Here is a 26,349-nt window from a genome sequence, read left to right on the forward strand (position 1 = left end):
GGTAACCTTGAATGAATGATAAAAACAGGTGAGGGAGGAGGACAGTTATGAGGACTTTACGTGATGCAGATTTGATCTTGAGTGTTTCTTTTGTGTGCTCGCTGTCATCTTCTCTTGCTTCATTTTGTAAACTACGGAGCAAGTTTCATCTTAATGAAGTGCACAAGCCTGGTGAGGTTGTTCTGGGTGGGCTTTTTGAGGTCCACTACACGTCTGTTTTTCCTGAGCGGACGTTTACTTCTGAGCCACAACAGCTCCGCTGCAAAGGGTAAGGCTCTCACACATGCAGCAGATTGCATGAATCTGTGTAAATTATTCACAGGTCTGTTCTGAGGATGTAGAAGAGAATGGTATTGCATTTCATTGTATGATCGCACAAATTCTTATGAAATATTATGACTCATAACTATTTTAGCAATACTTTTGAAGTATTAAAATAAAACTGTAAAATGTACATTACTGTAAGAATAGTTTGAAATATGATGAACATAGGTTTGTTTTTCTTTGTAAATATCCATATCTACTCAAACATATATACTCACTCACACAGTGATATATTAATTTTTGGTGTTTAATCTTTACATTTTGTGTGTTAGCTTTGACACTCTAGGGTTCAGACACGCCATGACCATGGCCTTTGCTATTGATGAGATCAACAAGAACTCCAAGCTGCTGCCTAATGTGACTCTGGGATACAGTCTGTATGACAACTGTGGTGCCCTTGTCGTTGGATTCAGTGGTGCATTATCACTGGCCAGTGGTCGAGAGGAGCAGTTTCTGCTTCAGGAGAGCTGTTCAGGGACCCCTCCAGTCCTGGGGATCGTGGGTGACTCCTCCTCAACATATTCTATTGCCTCCTCCAGTGTGTTAGGATTATTCAAAATGCCTATGGTAAATTTCTTCTGCCTCTTGTATTCTCATCTTGTATTTTTATTTTGTCATGTGCTGTTGAAATATGAATAATTTCTGACTCATGTACACACTGTATGTTTCTATACAGGTGAGTTATTTTGCCACATGTTCCTGCCTGAGTGATCGCCAGCGGTTTCCAACCTTCTTCAGAACAATCCCAAGCGATGCTTTCCAGGTGAAACACTGTTACTAAGTTGAGAACTGAAAAATGAATCTGTTTCGGGCATTACAGCAACCTTGTAGAAATGGCACCTAATGACATCGACTTTTTCTTTTCCCTTTAATGTTAATAATGAACACAGATTTCATTGTAAAAAAAAATATATGAATAATTTGAGTAATATGGGGTTACAATAATTAAAGTTAGTTGTGTGTCTTTTTTTTTTTAAATAATATCCTTCTCTGCGCACTAATCCCTTCACCCTAATGTATCCTCTTAGGTGCGTGCAATGATTCAGATTCTAAAACACTTTGGCTGGACGTGGGTCGGCCTGCTGGTCAGTGACGATGACTACGGACTCCATGTTGCCCAGTCCTTCCAGTCTGACCTGGCTCAGTCTGGTGGAGGTTGTCTGGCCTACGTGGAGGTTTTGCCCTGGGACAGTGACCTTAATGAACTCAGGAGGATTGTACATTTGATAAAGACATCAACCGCTCGTGTGGTCATAGTGTTTGCTCACGAGTTCCATATGATTCATCTAATGGAAGAGGTTAGTATTTTAAAATACATAACTCAGTTTATTTTTGTTTATATTTTAGTACATTGAATTTCACTGATCAGAATCATGTCCGTTATCATGAGTTTCAAGCAACAACAATTTTCTGCAACAACAGATTTAGTTTTTCTTGTGCTGATCATCTCCTGAAAGGCAAAATGTGTGAAATTGTATCTCTGTATATGTCAATGTCCCCATCAGTGTGCAGGAATGAAAGAACCGTTGCCAAAACATGAAGTTATTCTAATCTTTGGATGTAATTGGTTATGTAATAAAGGAAAGCTGACACAAATTGAATCTTCAGGTTTAGTTTTAGTTTTACATTATGAGCGGGGCTAAACCACCCATTATAAACAAAAAACAGCAGTTCTAGTTGGACTTGCTTCATTGTAATTGCTCAGTTATTACACGTAGATCATAGAACTTCTGTAAAATGTTGTGTCATGCAAAAAGTTTATCATATTTCTTTCTTTCTTTAACTATATTAAAAAACATTTTTTTCCTAATCACAGAAATGTTTTTGACAAGTCAATATTTGCTCTAAACTACACTTTGTCAACAGAAGTTTGGAAAACATTTTTTTTTTATAATGCAATACACAGGTGGTGCAACAGAATGTGACAGACCTGCAGTGGTTTGCGAGTGAAGCCTGGACATCAGCTGCAGTGCTGCAGACACCTCGCCTCATGCCGTACCTGGATGGCACACTGGGCATCGCCATCCGTCGAGGAGAAATACCAGGGCTCAGGGACTTCCTGCTACAAATACGTCCTGACAAAAAGGAAAACTATGGAAATAACATGGTGAGAGTTTAAACTTACAGTCTGATTTTAAATAAAAATCAATGATACGTAAAATCATATAATAATTGAATGTAATATTTTCTGTGAATGTTCCAGGTGAGACAGTTTTGGGAACACACATTTCAGTGTGGATTTGATCCAGCAGGTTGGGTGGAAGCTGGTGGAGCACTGTGCACTGGAGAAGAAGACCTAGAGACTGTGGAGACAGAGTTCTTGGATCTTTCTAACCTCAGGCCTGAATATAATGTGTACAAGGCTGTGTACGCTCTGGCGTATGCCCTGGATGACATGCTGCACTGTGAGCCAGGGAGGGGGCCTTTCAGCGGGCACAGCTGTGCCACTGTGCAAACACTGGAGCCCTGGCAGGTGTGATATCATTTTACACTCCAATTTGCTAACCAACTGTGGTTCTGAGGACAGAAACAAGAAATGGAGGTCGTAGTCAATGATATCATTTTGTAGATATTTACAGTACACACCATTTTAAACCCATTCACATCTCATTTTCAGTGTGCAGTCAAAGTGAAACAAAACTTCAAAAGAAAAAAAAAAAAATCATGATTTTGTTCATTTAAACAGTTGGATTAATCACTGTTTGGATGGAGTCCGTCACACTCATATCCGATTTTTTTTTTTTCCTATTTCCATTTGCAGCTTGTACATTATTTACAAAAGATCAACTTCACCACTCCATTTGGTGATGAAGTGTCCTTTGATGAGAATGGTGATGCCTTACCAATATATGATGTCATGAACTGGCTGTGGCTCCCTGATGGAAGAACTAAAGTTCAGAATGTGGGTGAGGTCAAGAGGTCAGCCTCCAAAGCTGAAGAGCTCACACTTGATGAACTTAAAATCTTCTGGAACTTTGAGTCAAAAGAGGTGATTTCTAACTGTTCAGACATCTTTTTATGAAAGTAGATTTCAGCAGTATATAACAAATTGAAAACAGATGTATTTTCTTACAGCCTCCCCAGTCAGTGTGCAGTGAGAGCTGTCCTCCAGGTACTCGAATGGCCAGAAAAAAGAGTCAACCTGAGTGCTGCTTTGACTGCATCCCCTGTTCTGAGGGAAAGATCAGCAATAAGAGTGGTGGGTGTTCCTATTTAAATACTGTTTTATTTTACTTTGGAGTAGCATATACAGAATGTGTCTATCTTTCCCTCTTTGTCAGACTCCATGGAGTGCATCAGTTGTCCAGAGGACTTCTGGTCCAGCCCCCAGCGGGACCTCTGTGTTCCTAAGAAAACAGAGTTCCTCTCCTACCATGAACCTCTGGGTATCTGCTTGACAGCCGCTTCGTTACTGGGCACATTTATCTGTGTTGTTGTTCTAGGGATCTTTTACTGTCATCGCAGCACACCCATGGTACGAGCCAACAATTCAGAGTTGAGCTTCCTGCTTTTGGTGTCCCTTAAACTGTGCTTCCTGTGTTCACTGCTGTTCATCGGACGACCCAGACTGTGGACATGTCAACTGAGACATGCAGCATTTGGCATCAGCTTTGTGCTTTGTGTCTCCTGTATCCTGGTGAAAACCATGGTGGTTCTGGCTGTGTTTAAGGCCTCCAAGCCAGGAGGGGGAGCTAATCTCAAGTGGTTTGGAGCTGTGCAGCAGAGAGGAACAGTTCTAGCTCTCACTTGTGTTCAGGCTGCAATCTGCACTGCTTGGCTTGTGTCTTCCTCTCCATCTCCTCATAAGAACACTCAGTACCACAATGACATGATAGTGTATGAATGTGTAGTTGGGTCCACCATTGGTTTTGCAGTGTTACTGGGTTACATTGGCTTACTGGCCTTCCTCAGCTTCCTGCTAGCATTTCTGGCGAGGAATCTTCCAGACAACTTCAATGAGGCCAAGCTCATCACTTTCAGCATGCTGATCTTCTGTGCTGTGTGGGTGGCCTTTGTTCCTGCTTATGTCAACTCACCTGGCAAATATGCAGATGCAGTGGAGGTGTTTGCCATCCTGGCCTCCAGTTTTGGCCTCTTGGTGGCACTGTTTGGACCCAAATGTTACATAATCCTGCTGAGACCAGAGAGGAACACCAAGAAAGCCATCATGGGTCGAGGCACCAATAGGTCATGAAAGAAACAGTTATATTAAAATGAACAGCCTGTGTGTAACAATATTTATTTTGCAATAATTTTGTTGTGATTTTCAATTGAAATGGTCAATATAAGGGATATTGCACAATGAATCTTTTCTTTATTTCAACAATTTTATTACTGTAAGAAATACATTTAAAAGAAAGTGAAAGCATTAAATATCTCTGTAAAACAGATCATGTTTATTACCTTTTTTTTATTATTTATTTATTCTTTTTTTTGACTGACACATTACCAAGGAGTTGTGAGACTCAAAGATCAAATTGAAACACATTTCCTCGCAAATGATTAATATGATTTTTAGTTCACAGAATTTTCTAATGTTTTAAGAAATTAACCTTTATTAATGTAAACAATTTTGACACATTATGAGAAATATTATCTAAATTGGTCAAACAATCACCAAACAGTTTGAAAGAGACCTTAATATAATGTTGCTCTTACTCTACACTTTGAAGAGCAGCTAAAACAATCTTTGTGATATAATGTACAGAGTTTAGCATTTGAGTTTAAAAGCAAAATATCATCTGCATATAAAGTGATTATTTTTGCCTTTTTGTTCCCAGATTGACATATTTGCATGAATAAACAGGAGAGCTGGGGTATCCTCATTAGGGGGCAGTTCTTCTCTTCTGTGAAGAAAACCTGACAACAACCTTCACTCTGTGCAGAGTACAAAAGTCTTAGGTGCTGAATAAAATCCTATAAAACCCAAATTTAGTACACTGCACTTACACTTACCAAGTATTTTCATATTGTTCTTTTTTCAGCACTGAGGACAATAAGATGTTTTGATTGGGTACATCTTGTTTGGTGTCAACTTAAATGAGAGTTTCACTATTAAAAAACCCTTCAAGGCCTGTTTATAATAAATATATTTTACTGTATATGGCAAGCTAAGAGAACATTTCACTGTCAACATAACCTTTCTTAGTCAGAAGAGGCCATCCTCATAACACCAAATATGTAACTCCTTTGTTCTTTGAAAAAAAACAATGAATAAGTCACATTTATTTCAAATGTTTTAAATTATTTCAAAGTGTCTCTTGGTGTTATGGTTATTTGTGTATCCTACATCTTACTTTTTTCATGTGATTGAAAATTTTACCATTAATTGAAGTACATTTATTTAAGCTCATTTCAATACCGTAACTACAGCATACACTGAAAAAAAATCATATGCTGGACCAACTTAAAAAAAAATACTCTAATTTCTTACAGCTAAATTTATTAGTTTTTCTCAAATTATATTATGATTTGGTAAAACTTAAAAAATTGTATTTAACATGAATCAAAAATGTTTCTTTTACCCAAGACAAAAAAATTTACTTTCATAGAAAGTAAAAATTATGATTTAGTATAAAGAATATCCACCATATTTCCCTTTGTTACAACTAAATATTTTCACTTTAGAAAAAAATGAATATTTACAATTACATCTAAGTAAAGTTTTTACTTTAGAATAAACTAATATAAATACTCTAATTTTGTTGCAAGTAAATTTTTTACTTTAGTATAAACTAATTAAAATACTAAAAAAATTTACAAGCAAATTTATTCGTTTTTCTCAAGTCAAATTTTTTATTGAGTACAAACTATAATTTAACTTTATCTTAAGTACATACATTTTCTTTTGTCACAAGCAAAATGTTACGTAATGTAGGTCAATACAATAATATTTTTTGCTTTTTTACCCCCTAAATTTTACTATTAACATTATAAAAGCAGAATTTTCACTGAAGATGAAACTGAAATTTTGTTACAGTCAATATTCAATTTTGTTTACTCACAATAAACAAATACAGGAAGATTCTCCTCAAAAGACCATCTTTATTGTGATGTTTTTAAAATATGCAGCACCTTCTGTTATGTATTAAAAAATAAAACCAAAATACACAAATAAAACCTGACATTTGCAGTCAGTAGAGCTAGCTAGTATGTGTATCACACATCAACACTTGAGGAAAAACACAGAATGAGTAAATTCTGGTCTTTGATCTGTTTTTAACCGTTCTGTAACATTAACCACATCAATGCTAACATGCAACATGGTACATCTTTTCTTTAAAACACGAGATAAGCAATGCAAAATCCATCAAAAGTTTCCTCTGGTATGAAAACTTGGCTATCCCTTTATAAAATAACCATTACGAATGTTACCTTATATTGAACCATTGCAAATACAAGATCGGAAGTTAGCATCTAAGTAATCTTTGTACTTGAATATTTCTTCAGCTAGCTTTTCCAGAATATCTTTGTTTTTGAACTCTGACACATTTGACCTACACAACACATTTCTATGTTCTAACTGCGGTTCAGTGTCAGAGGAGAATGTTGATCTCAGAAACTCTCTGATACAGAAGTTCTTGTAGAGACAGAGCTGGAGTAGCTCTGTGTCGTCTGACAGTAGACTCCAAATCATCAGACAGTGACATTAAATCCTTTGCTGCAATCATCAGTTATCGGGATGACCCATACAGTTGGTAAATCCTCACGTTTTGCAGAAGATGTGAAGTTCACTTGTGCATCTTCATAGTGTCCGTCTCGGTCCTGCAATCTTAAATTTCAGTTTAACTCACAGACTTTTCGGACTTCATCCGTAAGCTGCTCCATTGTCAGGAATTCCATCAGGCAGAATTAGCCTCCTGGTGTCATCAGGGTTCAGGATAACTTGCACCTTGGCTGGCTTTTTCACGGACCTGTCCAAAAGGTTCTAGTAAAAACGAGAATAAAAAACTGTATTCGCTGCAGCACAAAAATTGGCCATAACTTACAACTAATTCACACTCACAGATTCATTGATTCACACTTCTGGTGAATAAGAAAGAAATTTCACAATAGATATTTATTATTTATAAAATCAATGTTTGTGTATGTTAAACTGCTAAGGCATTATGTCATCTTTAGAGTCTAATTCTTACATTGAAAAAAGCAGAAAACGTTGTCTTTTTCTTTCATTAGGTGAAGTGCCTGTACGCATAGAAGGAATAATAATTTCCACCATTTACACAAATTGATTGCATTACTCAAAAAAGTGTTACAACTATGGATCTGCTGTAAAGATTTTAGTGTAGAGATACATTAAAAGGATTTCCGTTTTTGGGAGACAAGCTCAAATTCTACAAGTTCTACAGCACAAAAATGTTTTTTTTTTGTAGTAGGTCTTGATATAAAACTAATCAACGTGTTTTATTATAAACAGCATTTTAACACCATTCCTGGTGAAAACACAGTTAAGCACAGTCAAATCTAATGCTGATTTTGGCACAGGTTTTGATTTAGTTGTAGTCGATTAATGGAAATGTATTTTAGTTTTAGTCAATTACCAGACATCTATAAAACATAATTCAATAGTACACTGGATGGCCCCTATTTTTCTACCAGGAAAAAAAAACATTCAAGTGATTTACAAAAGAAATGGTTCATCAGTCATCTTAACTTTTATATGTTGATTTATGTAACATGATTAAGTTGATGTGGGTATTATGTCCAGCCCCCATAGGCCTTACCCCGATGGGTGTTGTGAATTAACAATGACGAAAAGCATGCAAAAGGGATGACGTAGACTCGCTTATAAAATAAAGGAACCGAGCATGAAGAATAGAAAGAGGTGTGAAGGGAACATTGTAATTATGGCTGATTGCCTTGACAGATATTCGATCATGTGTATCTGCATTAGCTTGTTTTATTCCGTTTCCATCTCTTTGTGCTCTGCGTCGTCCTCTCTTCTCTCTTCTTGTAAGCTACAAAGAAAGTTTCATCTTAATGAAGTGCACAAGCCTGGTGAGGTGGTTCTGGGTGGGCTTTTTGAGGTCCACTACACGTCCGTGTTCCCTGAGCAGACGTTTACCTCCGAGCCACAACAGCCCCGCTGCAAAGGGTAAGTATCGCACACATGCAGCATCATCAGAGAGATGTGGTTTTATTATTCTGTCTGCTGGGAACATTCATGAAAAAGGAAATTGCACTTGACTGGACTACTCCAGAAATAAGAGTATTACAAGATGTAAAATTAATTTTAAAATTTTAATTCATTGAAATAGCTGTAGGAGGTATAATACCATAACTGTATAATGTCACAACACAGGTTTAGGTTTTTTTTGTATTAATCTGCCAGAGCTTTGCAGTGACATTTTCCGTTATAGTGTTTAATCTTTACATTTTGTGTGTTAGCTTTGACACTCTAGGGTTCAGACACGCCATGACCATGGCCTTTGCTATTGATGAGATCAACAAGAACTCCAAGCTGCTGCCTAATGTGACTCTGGGATACAGTCTGTATGACAACTGTGGTGCCCTTGTCGTTGGATTCAGTGGTGCATTATCACTGGCCAGTGGTCAAGAGGAGCAGTTTCTGTTTCAGGAGAGCTGTTCAGGGACCCCTCCAGTCCTGGGGATTGTGGGAGATCACTATTCAACATTTTCTATCGCCATTTCCAATGTGCTGAGTTTATACAACATGCCCATTGTAAGTTTAGACTTTACTCTCTTGTATCTGTTGCATTGATGTATCTTTAATCTAAATGTTTTTTTTTCTCAATTTCATCTTCAATAAACAGTTGAAATATAATAATATTCTGACTGGGTCCTGAGATTGAACGTTGCTGACATTCTTCATGTTTCTGTACAGGTGAGTTATTTTGCCACATGTTCCTGCCTGAGTGATCGCCAGCGGTTTCCAACCTTCTTCAGAACAATCCCAAGCGATGCTTTCCAGGTGAAACACTGTTACTAAGTTGAAAAATTCATCTGTTTCGGGCATTACAGCAACCTTGTAGAAATGGCACCTAATGACATCAAGATTTGATTTTTCCTTTAATGTTAATAATTAACACAGATTTCATTGTAAAAAAATTTATGAATTATTTGAGGAAAATGGGTTACAATAATTAAAGTTAGTTGTGTATCTTTTTTTTTTTTAAATAATATCCTACTCTGCGCACTAATCCCTTCACCCTAATATATCCTCTTAGGTGCGTGCTATGATTCAGATTCTAAAACACTTTGGCTGGACGTGGGTCGGCCTGCTGGTCAGTGACGATGACTACGGACTCCATGTTGCCCAGTCCTTCCAGTCTGACCTGGCTCAGTCTGGTGGAGGTTGTCTGGCCTACGTGGAGGTTTTGCCCTGGGACAGTGACCTTAATGAACTCAGGAGGATTGTACATTTGATAAAGACATCAACCGCTCGTGTGGTCATAGTGTTTGCTCATGAGATCCACATGATTCAACTTATGGAAGAGGTCGGAAATAAAAATGCAATATCATTTGAAAATCCATCGCTTTAATGTAAAATGATCAATTATTGTTTGTTTGCTTCAATTCACCAAAATAAATTAATTCACTGTATGGAAACAGCAAAATTGAATTGCAGTCGGATTTGTATCTATTAAAAGTGATTGATAATGTTCAGTGATGTTACCCTCCTAGATGACAAATATTTCAACCTGTAGAACATTCAGCTAGATTAGAATATTGCCTTAAATATTTGAACACTTTTCCTTCAGGTATGACAGGGCCATTTCTAAATAAATAAACATTCTATAATTAGATTAAATTGGTTAATTTACCAAAATAATCTTACCACAAACTAAACCTTTAAATGAAAATTTACATTCTGAGAAAGTCTGAACCTCCAAGTGTGCATGGAAATACTGAATAAATACTCAGTACTCTTTTTTTTTTTTGTGACAGATTGCTGTTTGCAGACTTTTCAATAAAGTGAGTGTGTTTGATTTTACTATTTTAGGTGATGAATCAGAATGTGACAGGCCTGCAGTGGATGTCCAGTGAAGCCTGGACATCAGCTTCAGTGCTGCAGACACCTCGCCTCATGCCGTACCTGGGTGGCACACTGGGCATTGCCATCCGTCGAGGAGAAATACCAGGGCTCAGGGACTTCCTGCTACAAATACGTCCTGACAAAAAGGAAAACTATGGAAATAACATGGTGAGAGTTTAACCTTACAGTCTGATTTTAAATAAAAATCAATGATACATAAAATCATATAATAATTGAATGTAATATTTTCTGTGAATGTTCCAGGTGAGACAGTTTTGGGAACACACATTTCAGTGTGGATTTGATCCAGCAGGTTGGGTGGAAGCTGGTGGAGCACTGTGCACTGGAGAAGAAGACCTAGAGACTGTGGAGACGGAGTTCTTGGATCTTTCTAACCTCAGGCCTGAATATAATGTGTACAAGGCTGTGTACGCTCTGGCGTATGCCCTGGATGACATGCTGCAGTGTGAGCCAGGGAGGGGGCCTTTCAGCGGGCACAGCTGTGCCACTGTGCAAACACTGGAGCCCTGGCAGGTGTGATATCATTTTACACTACAATTTGCTAACCAACTGTGGTTCTGAGGACAGAAACAAGAAATGGAGGTCGGAGTCAGTCATATAATTTTGTATATATGTACAATACACACCATTTTGAATCCATTCACATCTCATTTTCAGTGTGTAATCAAAGTGAGACCTTAACTTCAAAAGAAAAAAATAATCATGATTTTGTTCATTTAAACAGTTGGATTAATCACTGTTTGGTTGGAGTCTGTCACACTCATGTCCGATTTTTTTCTATTTCCATTTGCAGCTTGTACATTATTTACAAAAGATCAACTTCACCACTCCATTTGGTGATGAAGTGTCCTTTGATGAGAATGGTGATGCCTTACCAATATATGATGTCATGAACTGGTTGTGGCTCCCTGATGGAAGAACTAAAGTTCAGAATGTGGGTGAGGTCAAGAGGTCAGCCTCCAAAGCTGAAGAGCTCATACTTGATGAACTTAAAATCTTCTGGAACTTTGAGTCAAAAGAGGTGATTTCTAACTGTTCAGACATCTTTTTTATGAAAGTAGATTTCAGCAGTATATAACAAATTGAAAACAGATGTATTTTCTTACAGCCTCCCCAGTCAGTGTGCAGTGAGAGCTGTCCTCCAGGTACTCGAATGGCTAGAAAAAAGAGTCAACCTGAGTGCTGCTTTGACTGCATCCCCTGTTCTGAGGGAACGATCAGCAATAAGACTGGTGGGTGTTCATATTTAAATACTTTTTTTTATTTTACGTTGGAGTAGCATATACAGAATGTGTCTATCTTTCCCTCTTTGTCAGACTCCATGGAGTGCATCAGTTGTCCAGAGGACTTCTGGTCCAGCCCCCAGCGGGACCTCTGTGTTCCTAAGAAAACAGAGTTCCTCTCCTACCATGAACCTCTGGGTATCTGCTTGACAGCCGCTTCGTTACTGGGCACATTTATCTGTGTTGTTGTTCTAGGGATCTTTTACTGTCATCGCAGCACACCCATGGTACGAGCCAATAATTCAGAGTTGAGCTTCCTGCTTTTGGTGTCCCTTAAACTGTGCTTCCTGTGTTCACTGCTGTTCATCGGACGACCCAGACTGTGGACATGTCAACTGAGACATGCAGCATTTGGCATCAGCTTTGTGCTTTGTGTCTCGTGTATCCTGGTGAAAACCATGGTGGTTCTGGCTGTGTTTAAGGCCTCCAAGCCAGGAGGGGGAGCTAATCTCAAGTGGTTTGGAGCTGTGCAGCAGAGAGGAACAGTTCTAGCTCTCACTTGTGTTCAGGCTGCAATCTGCACTGTTTGGCTTGTGTCTTCCTCTCCATCTCCTCATAAGAACACTCAGTACCACAATGACTTGATAGTGTATGAGTGTGTAGTTGGGTCCACCATTGGTTTTGCAGTGTTACTGAGTTACATTGGCTTACTGGCCTTCCTCAGCTTCTTGCTAGCATTTCTGGCGAGGAATCTTCCAGACAACTTCAATGAGGCCAAGCTCATCACTTTCAGCATGCTGATCTTCTGTGCTGTGTGGGTGGCCTTTGTTCCTGCTTATGTCAACTCACCTGGCAAATATGCAGATGCAGTGGAGGTGTTTGCCATCCTGGCCTCCAGTTTTGGCCTCTTGGTGGCACTGTTTGGACCCAAATGTTACATAATCCTGCTGAGACCAGAGAAGAACACTAAAAAAGCCATTATGGGTCAAGGCACAAAGTTTTAAAATTAATTCTTCATACCCTTCAAATTTACCATGTAATGTAACTTTGTATTTTGCACCTGACTAAATTAGAAGCAATAAAGAAATGTTAATAAAATTACCTACATTATTACATCATTATTCCTCTTTTCAACTTCTCATTTATTTTTGTTTGTTTTTGCAGTCCATAATTTTGGTCCTTTGGGGATGACATTGTTGATTAGCACCACTTGTTGATGGTAATCCCAGTTTATAGTACAATTCACTTTATCATTTAAATGCAATATCCTTCTAGACTTCTACACCAAATCATATAAAAGAGTCAATCGCAACAACACCTTACCTGTACAGGTTTTGAACTACAGAGACATTTGTAAAATTGATATTTTACAACCATACAAGTTCATGTATGTTTTAATGAAAGATGAAACAGTCAGTGATTTTGTCTACAACTTAACCAATACATTGAAGTCCACTTGAAGGGGAATTTAAAATAGAAATTGAAAAAATATGGCAAATTTCAGGAGACCACAATCATTACACTGATACACAACTCAAATATGGATTAGAAATACATGGTCTCGATGCGATGTTACATTGATGCTGCCTCAATACAAAAGCTATCAAAGAGGAAGTGCATTTCAGGCCCCACCTCTACTGCCTCCTCTGCCCTGATGGGTGGCGTGTAAGATTAAACAATACTGCAAGCCAATAAAAGGGAGTGAAAAAGCAATACAACTTCATGGCTGGGCTCAAAAAAGGGATAAACTGCAGGAGAGTCATGTGGACACTTTTACACACCAGTTTAATGTTGCTCATGTTGACGTATTCCTGCTCTTCTTCTGCTGCATCGTCCTCCTGTCGGTTACAGGGACAGTTTCATCTAAATGGGATGAGCAAGGCTGGAGATGTGGTACTGGGTGGGCTGTTTGAAATCCACTTCTTTTCTGTCTTTTCTGACCTGTCTTTGACTTCAGAGCCACAACAGCCCACTTGCCATGGGTGAGTCTGTCAGGAAAACAGCAGAACGCAGAAACTGAGGAAAATCAGTGCCATCAGTAGAATTTATATCCTATTATCAGAAATGATTCTAAAATAATTACATCAATATTAATGTCATGTAAAAGAAAGAAAAATTGGACAAACTTCACTTGATTGTTTCTTCAACTGGTTTAATTGCTTGCAAAAACGTATAGCTGTGTTTACATAGTATTGCATTTTTCCATATGTATTTTTGTGTTAGTTTTGATGTTGTAGGATTTCGAGAGGCCCAGACCATGGCCTTTGCTATCGATGAGATCAACAGAAAATCCGACCTGCTCCTGAATGTGACTCTGGGATACAGTCTGTTTGATAGCTGCCTCAATCTCGGCATCGGATTCCAGGCAGCTCTGTCATTAGCCAGTGGTCAAGAGGAGCAAATTATATTAGACGAGACCTGTGAAGGAAGTCCTCCAGTCCTCGGGATTGTGGGTGATTCTTCCTCTACACGTTCTATTGCCATCTCCTCTGTCTTAGGTTTGTACAGAGTACCTATGGTAAGTTTCGTCTTAACTATTTCACTATGCTTTTGGATCACTTTGATTTGATTTCAAATTGAATGCCAGTTGAAAAAAATGAAGCAATCAAACTTTTAAAGTTATAAGGGTTTGAATGTTTTCTGGATATACAGTCTGGGTCTTTCACAGGTGAGTTATTATGCCACCTGTTCCTGCCTGAGTGACCGGCAAAAGTTTCCATCCTTCTTTAGGACGATCCCAAGTGACGCTTTCCAGGTGATAATCTGTCATTAAAATCAAAATGGCGAAAAAAAACTATTTTTCAGGAAAAACATTGCTGTTGTGCAAAAAAAAACAAAAACATCATAATGCATCATATAAAAGCAATATTTATTTTCACTCGTCATATTCTTCTTGTTATGAATGGCATTGTATTGTCGAAGGACAAAGATTAAACATTGGTTCACTGTAGAACCTGTTTAATAGATTTTCCTCTGAAAGATGACTGTAGTCTGTGCGCTCATCCCTCCTCTCTGTATTCACTCAGGTTCAGGCTATGATTCAGATTCTAAAACACTTCAGCTGGAGGTGGACAGGTCTGCTGGTCAGTGACGATGACTACGGACTCCACGCTGCCCGATCCTTCCAGTCTGACCTGAGTCTGTCTGGTGGCGGTTGTCTGGCTTACTTAGAGGTGTTGCCCTGGGGCGATGACCCGAGTGAACTCAGGAGGATTGTAGACGTGATGAAGAAATCCACAGCTCGAGTGGTCATTGTGTTCGCACATGAGAGTCACATGATTGACTTAATAGAAGAGGTTGGGCTTTAAATACAACTCGATTATAACTTATTAGTCTCTTATTATACTCTGTTTGTGTGTTGTTTTAGAGTAGGATTACTTATTCAATCATACTGAACTCCAGTTAAGAAGATATGCATCAATGTAAACCCTGTGAAGTCAAAAGACTACACTCTAATCTAGAGCATGACTATATGAATTTGGTATAATATGATTAACAGGTGATGAACCAGAATGTGACAGGCCTGCAGTGGATGGCCAGTGAAGCCTGGACAGCAGCTTCAGTGCTGCAGACACCTCGCCTCATGCCGTACCTGGGTGGCACACTGGGCATCGCCATCCGTCGAGGAGAAATACCAGGGCTCAGGGACTTCCTGCTACAAATACGTCCTGACTTACACCACAACAACAGCTATGGAAACAACATGGTGAGAGATTAACCCTGCAATCTGAAATTTACAAGAATATTAGATTGTCATTGTTTATAACTCATATTTTTTTTAATACATTTCAGGTAAATCAGTTTTGGGAACACACATTTCAGTGTAGATTTGCTCCACCTCCAGCAGGTTGGGTGGAAGCTGGTGGAGCACTGTGCACTGGACAGGAAAATCTAGAGACTGTTGGGATGGAGTTCTTGGATCTTTCTAACCTCAGGCCTGAGTATAATGTGTACAAGGCTGTGTACGCTCTGGCTTATGCCCTGGATGACATGCTGCAGTGTGAGCCAGGGAGGGGGCCTTTCAGAGGGCAAAGCTGTGCTGCTCTGCAAAGACTGGAACCCTGGCAGGTGTGATATCATTTTACACTCCAGCTGTTTATATGACAAAACCCTGTACTCTATAATATCTTTCAGAGTAGCATTTAGCCTGTAGGACTAAATACAAAGCTTTGATCTTAAATGTAAAATGCCAAGCAGAGAGATAAAATGATTTTCCATACGTGTGAAACCACTGGATTAGTGTTATTAGGTCAGAGAGCAAAACCTTACACAGGTAAGCTTAAATAGTGATGTGACTTCACTTTAAAGCAAATGTTTTGTTGGAACTTAATAACCTCATTGTACTGTTTCATTATTGACTAGTGATGGACCACTTTGTGCACTTTGAGTAAAGACTTGTCTGTCCTCTTGAGTTTTCCTCTGTTCTTTATTTGAATCTTGACAGCTTGTGTATTACTTGGAAAAGATCAACTTCACCACTCCATTTGGTGATGAAGTGTCCTTTGATGAGAATGGTGATGCCTTACCAATATATGATGTCATGAACTGGTTGTGGCTCCCTGATGGAAGAACTAAAGTTCAGAATGTGGGTGAGGTCAAGAGGTCAGCCTCCAAAGCTGAAGAGCTCACACTTGATGAACACAAAATCTTCTGGAACTTTGAGTCAAAAGAGGTGATTTCTAACTGTTCAGATATCTTTTTATGAAAGTAGATTTCAGCAGTATATAACAAATTGAAAACAGATGTATTTTCTTACAGCCTCCCCAGTCAGTGTGCAGTGAGAGCTGTCCTCCAGGCACTCGAATGGCCAGAAAAAAGAGTCAACCTGAGTGCTGCTTCGACTGCATCCCCTGTTCTGAGGGAAAGATCAGCAATAAGACTGGTGGGTGTTCATATTTAAATACTTTTTATTTTACGTTGGAGTAGCATGTACAGAATGTGTCTATCTTTCCCTCTTTGTCAGACTCCATGGAGTGCATCAGTTGTCCAGAGGACTTCTGGTCCAGCCCCCAGCGGGACCTCTGTGTTCCTAAGAAAACAGAGTTCCTCTCCTACCATGAACCTCTGGGTATCTGCTTGACAGCCGCTTCGTTACTGGGCACATTTATCTGTGTTGTTGTTCTAGGGATCTTTTACTGTCATCGCAGCACACCCATGGTACGAGCCAACAATTCAGAGTTGAGCTTCCTGCTTTTGGTGTCCCTTAAACTGTGCTTCCTGTGTTCACTGCTGTTCATCGGACGACCCAGACTGTGGACATGTCAACTGAGACATGCAGCATTTGGCATCAGCTTTGTGCTTTGTGTCTCGTGTATCCTGGTGAAAACCATGGTGGTTCTGGCTGTGTTTAAGGCCTCCAAGCCAGGAGGGGGAGCTAATCTCAAGTGGTTTGGAGCTGTGCAGCAGAGAGGAACAGTTCTAGCTCTCACTTGTGTCCAGGCTGCAATCTGCACTGTTTGGCTTGTGTCTTCCTCTCCATCTCCTCATAAGAACACTTATTACCACAATGACTTGATAGTGTATGAGTGTGTAGTTGGGTCCACCATTGGTTTTGCAGTGTTACTGGGTTACATTGGCTTACTGGCCTTCCTCAGCTTCCTGCTAGCATTTCTGGCGAGGAATCTTCCAGACAACTTCAATGAGGCCAAGCTCATCACTTTCAGCATGCTGATCTTCTGTGCTGTGTGGGTGGCCTTTGTTCCTGCTTATGTCAACTCACCTGGCAAATATGCAGATGCAGTGGAGGTGTTTGCCATCCTGGCCTCCAGTTTTGGCCTCTTGGTGGCACTGTTTGGACCCAAATGTTACATAGTCCTGCTGAGACCAGAGAAGAACACTAAAAAAGCCATCATGGGTCGAGGCACCACCAAGTTTTAAAATTAATTATTCATAACCTTCAAATTTACCATGTAATTTAATTCACTTTGTATTTTGCACCTGACTAAATTAGAAGCAATAAAGAAATGTTAATACAATAACTTACATTATTACATCATCATTCCTCTTTTCAACTTCTCATTCATTTTTGTTTTGTGTGGAATTTGAAAGAGAAAAATGAAGTGAAAATTAGTTTAGTAATGATTCAGTCTTATTTGCAGTGGAGAACAGATATATTTTTTTAACCCTGACCCTGTTACTCCTGCAAGACACACCCACACTGACTATATCGTTTTAACGAAGCTACAGTCACAAAAAAAGGACAAACAGCAGTGGGAGCTGCAACAGCAGGAGTTCATAAATGGGAAATGCTGTAGCAGGAGTTCATAAATGGGAAATACTGCACAGCTCCAGTTAGAAAATATTTTAAAAAAACTATTTGGCAGTCTATAAATTTGGTCCTTTGGAGATGACTTTGTAGATTAGCACCACTTGTTGATGGTAATCCCAGTTAATAGTAGAATTCACTTCATCATTTAAATGCAATAAACTTCTAGACTTCTTCACCACATCATATAAAAACAAGAACAAAGGTTTTACAAATATTTAATACACATAATATATCATACTTATTTCCGCAAATAAAAAACTAATATCCATAGCATTTGAAATTCAAATTTCCAATAGCAAGTTTTAGAATTAAATCAATTTACAAATTCATAATGCTTTAGGGTGAACATCATTAAATATGTTGACCTGGATTACCTGACTGTCTTTAATATCTACAGATATCATTCATCTTAATGTTTTCTGAAAGTGTTTTTTTTTTCATTTCAAAGACAAATTAACAAAATTCTCAATCCTCCTCAGCGACACCTGCAAGCTAAAGTAAGTCAACCTGGAATGTAGAAGCAGCAATGTCTAATTTCTTACTCCTTTTTTCGGAACATAAATTAGAACAAACAGTCAATCACTACAAAACGATTATTCATATGTCATCTGTGATACCATGTCCTACCCATGAGACTGTGTTGGAAAAAACAGAGGATACAGATGAAAGTGAATTTTTTAACACAAGGCCACGTTGCAACCGCAACTAGGCAATAAAATACAGAGCTTGGTCTGTATTTATTACGATGAGTCTTTTTAACAGTTTGCAGAGAAAATTACGTGTAAAATTTCAACTTAATTGGGATTTCACAATGTGTACTATTGATTTTTAATTAGCACTTCATATTATTCCTCTCACACAGTCAGAGGTAACAGTTTGTGTCATTTTTGAATATGATTTGCAATACATTTTCTCCTGACATCTCCTTCGTAAAGATTGGATACAGTCATTAGTCCAGTCAAAAACATTGTATTCTTGTTAAATGGCTCTTAAACCAGATATTCTTGGATTTGGGTCAGACAAACCCAGTGAATGTAACGCTCTGCTACATTTCAATGAACAGAGGTGAGTCAGGTCATCCTGCAGAAAGGAATATGTGTATGCAATCACTAATTAAAGTTCCAAAACATATTTTTGCAACTGTCTTGGTATGCTGCTCCCATCTAGTGGTCATTTTATTTAACTATGCTCATATGTCATACCCTTCTGGTACGTACATGTACAGGTTTTAAACTACAGACATTTGTAAAATTGATATTTTACAACCATACAAGTTCATGTATGTTTTAATGAAAGATGAAACAGTCAGTGATTTTGTCTACAACTTAACCAATACATTGAAGTCCACTTGAAGGGGAATTTAAAATAGAAATTAAAAAAATATGGCAAATTTCAGGAGACCTCAATCATTACACTGATACACCACTCAAATATGGATTAGAAATACGTGGTCTCGGTGCGATGTTACATTGATGCTGCCTCAATACAAAAGCTATCAAATAGGAAGTGCATTTCAGGCCCCACCTCTACTGCCTCCTTTGCCCTGATGGGTGGCGTGTAAGATTAAACAATACTGCAAGTCAATAAAAGGGAGTGATAAAGCAATACAACTTCATGGATGGGCTCAAAAAAAGGGATAAACTGCAGGAGAGTTATGTGGACACTTTTACACACCAGTTTAATGTTGCTCATGTTGACATATTCCTGCTCTTCTTCTGCTGCATCGTCCTCCTGTCGGTTACAGGGACAGTTTCATCTAAATGGGATGAGCAAGGCTGGAGATGTGGTACTGGGTGGGCTGTTTGAAATCCACTTCTTTTCTGTCTTTTCTGACCTGTCTTTCACTTCAGAGCCACAACAGCCCACTTGCCATGGGTGAGTCTGTCAGGAAAACAGCAGAACGCAGAAACTGAGGAAAATCAGTGCCATCAGTAGAATTTATATCCTATTATCAGAAATGACTCTAAAAGAATTACATCAATATTAATGTCATTTAAAAGAAAGAAAATTTGGACAAACTTCACTTGATTGTTTCTTCAACTGGTTTAATTGCTTGCAAATACGTATAGCTGTGTTTACATAGTATTGCATTTTTCCATATGTATTTTTGTGTTAGTTTTGATGTTGCAGGATTTCGGCAGGCCCAGACCATGGCCTTTGCTATCGATGAGATCAACAGAAAATCCGACCTGCTCCCGAATGTGACTCTGGGATACAGTCTGTTTGATAACTGCCTCAAACTCGGCATCGGATTCCGTGCAGCTCTGTCATTAGCCAGTGGTCAAGAGGAGCAAATTATATTAGACGAGACCTGTGAAGGAAGTCCTCCAGTCCTCGGGATTGTGGGTGATTCTTCCTCTACACGTTCTATTGCCATCTCCTCTGTCTTAGGTTTGTACAGAGTACCTATGGTAAGTTTCGTCTTAACCATTTCACTATGCTTTTGGATCACTTTGATTTGATTTCAAATTTAATGCCAGTTGAAAAAATGAAGCAATCGAACTTTTAAAGTTATAAGGGTTTGAATGTTTTCTGGATATACAGTCTGGGTCTTTCACAGGTGAGTTATTATGCCACCTGTTCCTGCCTGAGTGACCGGCAAAAGTTTCCATCCTTCTTTAGGACGATCCCAAGTGACGCTTTCCAGGTGATAATCTATCATTAAAATCAAAATGGCAAAAAAAAAACTATTTTTCAGGAAAAACATCGCTGTTGTGCAAAAAAAAAAAAAAAAATACATCATAATGCATCATATAAAAACTATATTTTGTGTTTCACTCGTCATATTCTTCTTGTTATGAATGGCATTGTATTGTCGAAGAGCAAAGATTAAACATTGGTTCACTGTAGAACCTGTTTAATAGATTTTCCTCTGAAAGATGACTGTGGTCTGTGCGCTCATCCCTCCTCTCTGTATTCACTCAGGTTCAGGCTATGATTCAGATTCTAAAACACTTCGGCTGGAGGTGGACAGGTCTGCTGGTCAGTGACGATGACTACGGACTCCACGCTGCCCGATCCTTCCAGTCTGACCTGAGTCTGTCTGGTGGCGGTTGTCTGGCTTACTTAGAGGTGTTGCCCTGGGGCGATGACCCGAGTGAACTCAGGAGGATTGTAGAGGTGATGAAGAAATCCACAGCTCGAGTGGTCATTGTGTTCGCACATGAGAGTCACATGATTGACTTAATAGAAGAGGTTGGGCTTTAAATACAACTCGATTATAACTTATTAGTCTCTTATTATACTCTGTTTGTGTGTTGTTTTAGAGTAGGATTACTTATTCAATCATACTGAACTCCAGTTAAGAAGATATGCATCAATGTAAACCCTGTGAAGTCAAAAGACTACACTCTAATCTAGAGACATGACAATATGAATTTGGTATAATGATTAACAGGTGGTGAACCAGAATGTGACAGGCCTGCAGTGGATGGCCAGTGAAGCCTGGACAGCAGCTTCAGTGATGCAGACACCTCGCCTCATGCCGTACCTGGGTGGCACACTGGGCATCGCCATCCGTCGAGGAGAAATACCAGGGCTCAGGGACTTCCTGCTACAAATACGTCCTGACTTACACCACAACAACAGCTATGGAAACAACATGGTGAGAGATTAACCCTGCAATCTGAAATTTACGAAAATATTAAATTGTCATTGTTTATAACTCACTTTTTTTTTTTTAATACATTTCAGATAAATCAGTTTTGGGAACACACATTTCAGTGTAGATTTGCTCCACCTCCAGCAGGTTGGGTGGAAGCTGGTGGAGCACTGTGCACTGGACAGGAAAATCTAGAAACTGTTGGGATGGAGTTATTGGATCTTTCTAACCTCAGGCCTGACTATAATGTGTACAAGGCTGTGTACGCTCTGGCGTATGCTCTGGATGACATGCTGCAGTGTGAGCCAGGGAGGGGGCCTTTCAGAGGGCAAAGCTGTGCTGCTCTGCAAAGACTGGAGCCCTGGCAGGTGTGACAACATTTTACACTCCCGCTGTTTATATGACAAAACCCTGTACTCTATAATATCTTTCAGAATAGCATTTAGCCTGTAGGACTAAATACAAAGCTTTGATCTTAAATGTAAAATGCCAAGCAGAGAGATAAAAGGATTTTCCATACGTGTGAAACCACTGGATGTCTTTGAGTAAAGACTTGTCTGTCCTCTTGAGTTTTCCTCTGTTCTTTATTTGAATCTTGACAGCTTGTGTATTACTTGGAAAAGATCAACTTCACCACTCCATTTGGTGATGAAGTGTCCTTTGATGAGAATGGTGATGCCTTACCAATATATGATGTCATGAACTGGCTGTGGCTCCCTGATGGAAGAACTAAAGTTCAGAATGTGGGTGAGGTCAAGAGGTCAGCCTCCAAAGCTGAAGAGCTCACACTTGATGAACACAAAATCTTCTGGAACTTTGAGTCAAAAGAGGTGATTTCTAACTGTTCAGACATCTTTTTATGAAAGTAGATTTCAGCAGTATATAACAAATTGAAAACAGATGTATTTTCTTACAGCCTCCCCAGTCAGTGTGCAGTGAGAGCTGTCCTCCAGGCACTCGAATGGCCAGGAAAAAGAGTCAACCTGAGTGCTGCTTTGACTGCATACCCTGTTCTGAGGGAAAGATCAGCAATAAGACTGGTGGGTGTTCATATTGAAATACTTTTTATTTTACGTTGGAGTAGCATATACAGAATGTGTCTATCTTTCCCTCTTTGTCAGACTCCATGGAGTGCATCAGTTGTCCAGAGGACTTCTGGTCCAGCCCCCAGCGGGACCACTGTGTTCCTAAGAAAACAGAGTTCCTCTCCTACCATGAACCTCTGGGTATCTGCTTGACAACTGCTTCGTTACTGGGCACATTTATCTGTGTTGTTGTTCTAGGGATCTTTTACTGTCATCGCAGCACACCCATGGTACGAGCCAACAATTCAGAGCTCAGCTTCCAGTTACTGGTGTCCCTTAAACTGTGCTTCCTGTGTTCACTGCTGTTCATCGGACGACCCAGACTGTGGACATGTCAACTGAGACATGCAGCATTTGGCATCAGCTTTGTGCTTTGTGTCTCGTGTATCCTGGTGAAAACCATGGTGGTTCTGGCTGTGTTTAAGGCCTCCAAGCCAGGAGGGGGAGCTAATCTCAAGTGGTTTGGAGCTGTGCAGCAGAGAGGAACAGTTCTAGCTCTCACTTGTGTTCAGGCTGCAATCTGCACTGCTTGGCTTGTGTCTTCCTCTCCATCTCCTCATAAGAACACGTATTACCACAATGACATGATAGTGTATGAGTGTGTAGTTGGGTCCACCATTGGTTTTGCAGTGTTACTGGGTTACATTGGCTTACTGGCCTTCCTCAGCTTCCTGCTAGCATTTCTGGCGAGGAATCTTCCAGACAACTTTAATGAGGCCAAGCTCATCACTTTCAGCATGCTGATCTTCTGTGCTGTGTGGGTGGCCTTTGTTCCTGCTTATATCAGCTCACCCGGCAACCTTGCAGATGCAGTGGAGGTGTTTGCCATCCTGGCCTCCAGTTTTGGCCTCTTGGTGGCACTGTTTGGACCCAAATGTTACATAATCCTGCTGAGACCAGAGAGGAACACCAAGAAAGCCATCATGGGTCGAGCCATTGAGTCATAAAAACTGCACTTAATTCAAGTTGACTTAATTCAATTATTTTTCTCTATAATAAAACAGTACTGGCTGAAAAAAATAAAAGTAATTGCATTATAAATTATTGTAAAAGATGAGCTGATGCCAAATAAATATAAATTTTAAACATCTTTCCATCTTGGATTATTTGTGAGAATGATTAAAATACAAAGTACTTGTTTTTCAAATGCAATCATTGGCTTTGTGACTTCGTGGTTAGAGTTAACCTTATCCCCAATTCAATTGTCGATCCCTTTCTCTGAATGAATTATGCACACAACTTGAATTCTTCCAGAACAATTGCAAGCACATGTATTTGGCCATTCTGGAGCTCATTCAGACTTAAAGAAACCCTCACTAGTTTATTTAATAGCACCAAATTCAAAATGAGCTTCTCTCTGAACTGAGACCTTTTTTCTTTTTTCTTTTTTTTTTAATAAATAAAATATATTCAGACTAGCCAAACCACACACACACAGCACACTTAAATCACAGCCTGTACCATTTTCTTGAAGAGTAAAGAGAAAACAAACCAACCATTGAGCTGCCTTATCATCTGATACCTTTGACCAATCATGGAGGGTCGCTAAATCAGTGCCACTTTGACACAGGTGGAAACAATCTATCTTCGTTTAAATGTACATACAACTCAAATGAATTATCAATGAATCAGATTGTAAATCAATCAATGTAATTGTACAAGTTCCAACTCCAGCTTAATGCTACAACAAAACATGGTGTCATTTCAGCATTTCAGCATGCCACATAAAGCACACTGTCTGTTAGATCCAGCTCTCACACCTACTCTTAATAATATTTGTCTATGTGATATTGACAACAGTCACTTCCCAACAATGTATGAAAATATCAAGTACAGATACTTTTCAGTGACATCTATGGTAACATCTGTGATCTGGACTTCAACAGAAACCAGTGCAAAAAGTATTTAATATGAGACAGGAGCCTGCTTTCATTGTGTGATTTCTACATGACTGACTGATCATTTAATAGAGTAAAAAACAGACAATTTAAACTGTATTTTTTTTCTTAAATATTTAATATTTTAAAATAATGATAAACAAAGCCATCAGGTAAAGAACATACATTTGTAAAAATACATTAAATGAGTGACTTGATGGAAAATCAAAAATTATAGAGTTATGCTACTTTATATTTCTTTTATACAATTGAATGAAATTAAATTCATGCAAATTAAGGAAAACAGGAGGAACTATACAATGATATAAATAGGCCCTAAAAATAGAAATATCGTGAATATCAGTCATGTTTGATAAACTATGTTTATTGGTAATTTAGCTGTGCTATCTAACCTTCATGTGTTTCTTAATGTTTTTGTCAGGCCTCAAAAGAATAATGAAACATTTTGGAGCAAAAATACAGAACAGTAAACCATAGCTGGAGGCCAGAATTGCAAAGATTTCTACAACGACCACATACTTCCCAGGAGAGCTAACATAAGCAGGCACAAAGGCCACCCAAACAGCACAGAAAATCAGCATGCTGAAGGTGATCAGTTTGGCATCATTGAAGTTATCAGGGAGTTTCCGTGCAAGAAAGGCCAAGAGGAGGCAGGTGCAGGCCAGCAGGCCAATGTAACCCAAAAGCAGACAGAAGCCCACCACAGATTCCATGGCACACTCCACCGTGACCTTTGACCCTTGGAAACCCAGGTCACGTTGAAACATGGGGGGGGCTGAGGGCCCGGACCATCAAGGCTTCAGCCCCACGCCGAGCTGAGTGGAAAACAGCCAGAGCAACTGTGTTTTTTTACCAGAAGGCAGGAAATACAAAGTACAAAGCTGATCCCAAAAGCAGCCTGCTGGAACCGGCAAGACCAGCCTGATGGACGGCCGATGAACACCAAGGAGCACAAGAAGCAGAGCTTCAGTGACACGAGAAGCAGGAAGCTCAGTTCGGAGTTGTTGGCTCGTACCTGTAAAGAAAATATTGCCATAGGGAATCAAATAAATCGTTAGAATATCTGTAAGCGAGGCACCTAAACAAAAAGCCAATCCATATTCTCAAAGACAAAATAGATTTATTTGGACCAACAGCAAAAATTATGTAAATACAAATTTTTTATTTAAGACCTGATTTGATCCTGTGCTCCACTGAATAACTGAATACCAATCAAAACAAGTTTCAGTGTCCCCTCGGGGGGGGACAGTTTTACAAGGTCATACTTTGCAGGAATGTCGGCTCCATCAAAATAAAACTGTTCACCCTGTGGTGTGGTGATGTTCACTTTGTTCTGACCATCTTCTTACTCATTGTCCCCGCAATAAATTCACATAGGTTCCTTTCTGAGTCAGTTCTTGAAGTTATCAAGTGTAATCCAATGTAACTCCCTGCCAGAACTCTGATCTTCTCCAAATTAACGTTTGTAGAACGACCTGTGATGCAATCACTACAAAGAATTTTTTTAACACAAACCAGGGAACTATTTTTCATTCTTTTTTATTAAGGTTGTGATTGTTTATATTCTGTGTAACATTTGTTACATTAGTAGCTGTTGTAAATATTGAAGTAAAACATACACAGTTTTGATTAGTTAGAAAAGTAAAGACAATTTTTTTTTTTTTTACTTGTTTTTTAAATTTTTACTTTTTTAATTATCCCAACAGCAAACATACAAAGATATTAATTAAAAACAGATTGTTGTGAGCAGATAGTGGCAGAAATTTATCACAGACAGAATATAAGGATATGTCACATTTAGGAAAATCCTAAAATAATTATCCCTGTTCTAAAATACTATTTACATAGAATGAATCCTTTCAGGCTAATAAGCAAATAATGACTTAGATGACTTAAAATGGCAAGTCATAGCATGCATTGGGATTTTCTTTG

General features: G+C 39.0%; 3 protein-coding genes across 3 annotated transcripts; all 3 read left to right on the forward strand.

Moving 5' to 3' along the window:
* The first annotated feature begins 122 nt into the window (after window positions 1–122).
* On the forward strand, window positions 123–12,569 carry LOC138197521 (vomeronasal type-2 receptor 1-like). Its single transcript, XM_069148397.1, has 18 exons — window positions 123–268; window positions 597–891; window positions 1,001–1,087; window positions 1,353–1,622; window positions 2,231–2,431; window positions 2,528–2,797; window positions 3,086–3,313; window positions 3,400–3,523; window positions 3,606–4,512; window positions 8,219–8,419; window positions 8,713–9,007; window positions 9,170–9,256; window positions 9,513–9,782; window positions 10,289–10,495; window positions 10,586–10,855; window positions 11,136–11,363; window positions 11,451–11,574; window positions 11,659–12,569. Exons 2-18 carry the CDS (start codon window positions 625–627, stop codon window positions 12,567–12,569), a joined length of 4,947 nt encoding a protein of 1,648 aa, XP_069004498.1. The 5' UTR covers window positions 123–268; window positions 597–624.
* Window positions 12,570–13,437: 868 nt separating this feature from the next.
* LOC138197437 (extracellular calcium-sensing receptor-like) lies at window positions 13,438–17,442 on the forward strand. The gene is made up of 9 exons (XM_069148276.1): window positions 13,438–13,547; window positions 13,789–14,083; window positions 14,234–14,320; window positions 14,592–14,861; window positions 15,065–15,271; window positions 15,358–15,633; window positions 16,010–16,237; window positions 16,324–16,447; window positions 16,529–17,442. Exons 1-9 carry the CDS (start codon window positions 13,438–13,440, stop codon window positions 17,440–17,442), a joined length of 2,511 nt encoding a protein of 836 aa, XP_069004377.1.
* Window positions 17,443–19,598: 2,156 nt separating this feature from the next.
* Window positions 19,599–23,466, forward strand: LOC138197438 (extracellular calcium-sensing receptor-like). The gene is made up of 9 exons (XM_069148277.1): window positions 19,599–19,708; window positions 19,950–20,244; window positions 20,394–20,480; window positions 20,759–21,028; window positions 21,231–21,437; window positions 21,527–21,802; window positions 22,037–22,264; window positions 22,351–22,474; window positions 22,556–23,466. The coding sequence occupies exons 1-9, from the start codon at window positions 19,599–19,601 to the stop codon at window positions 23,464–23,466; spliced, it is 2,508 nt and encodes an 835-aa protein (XP_069004378.1).
* Window positions 23,467–26,349: the final 2,883 nt, after the last annotated feature.

The sequence above is a fragment of the Embiotoca jacksoni genome, unplaced genomic scaffold (assembly GCF_022577435.1).
Source record: "Embiotoca jacksoni isolate LCO1_2020_lvr unplaced genomic scaffold, fEmbJac1.0.p SCAF_14, whole genome shotgun sequence".
Lineage (NCBI taxonomy): Eukaryota > Metazoa > Chordata > Actinopteri > Embiotocidae > Embiotoca > Embiotoca jacksoni.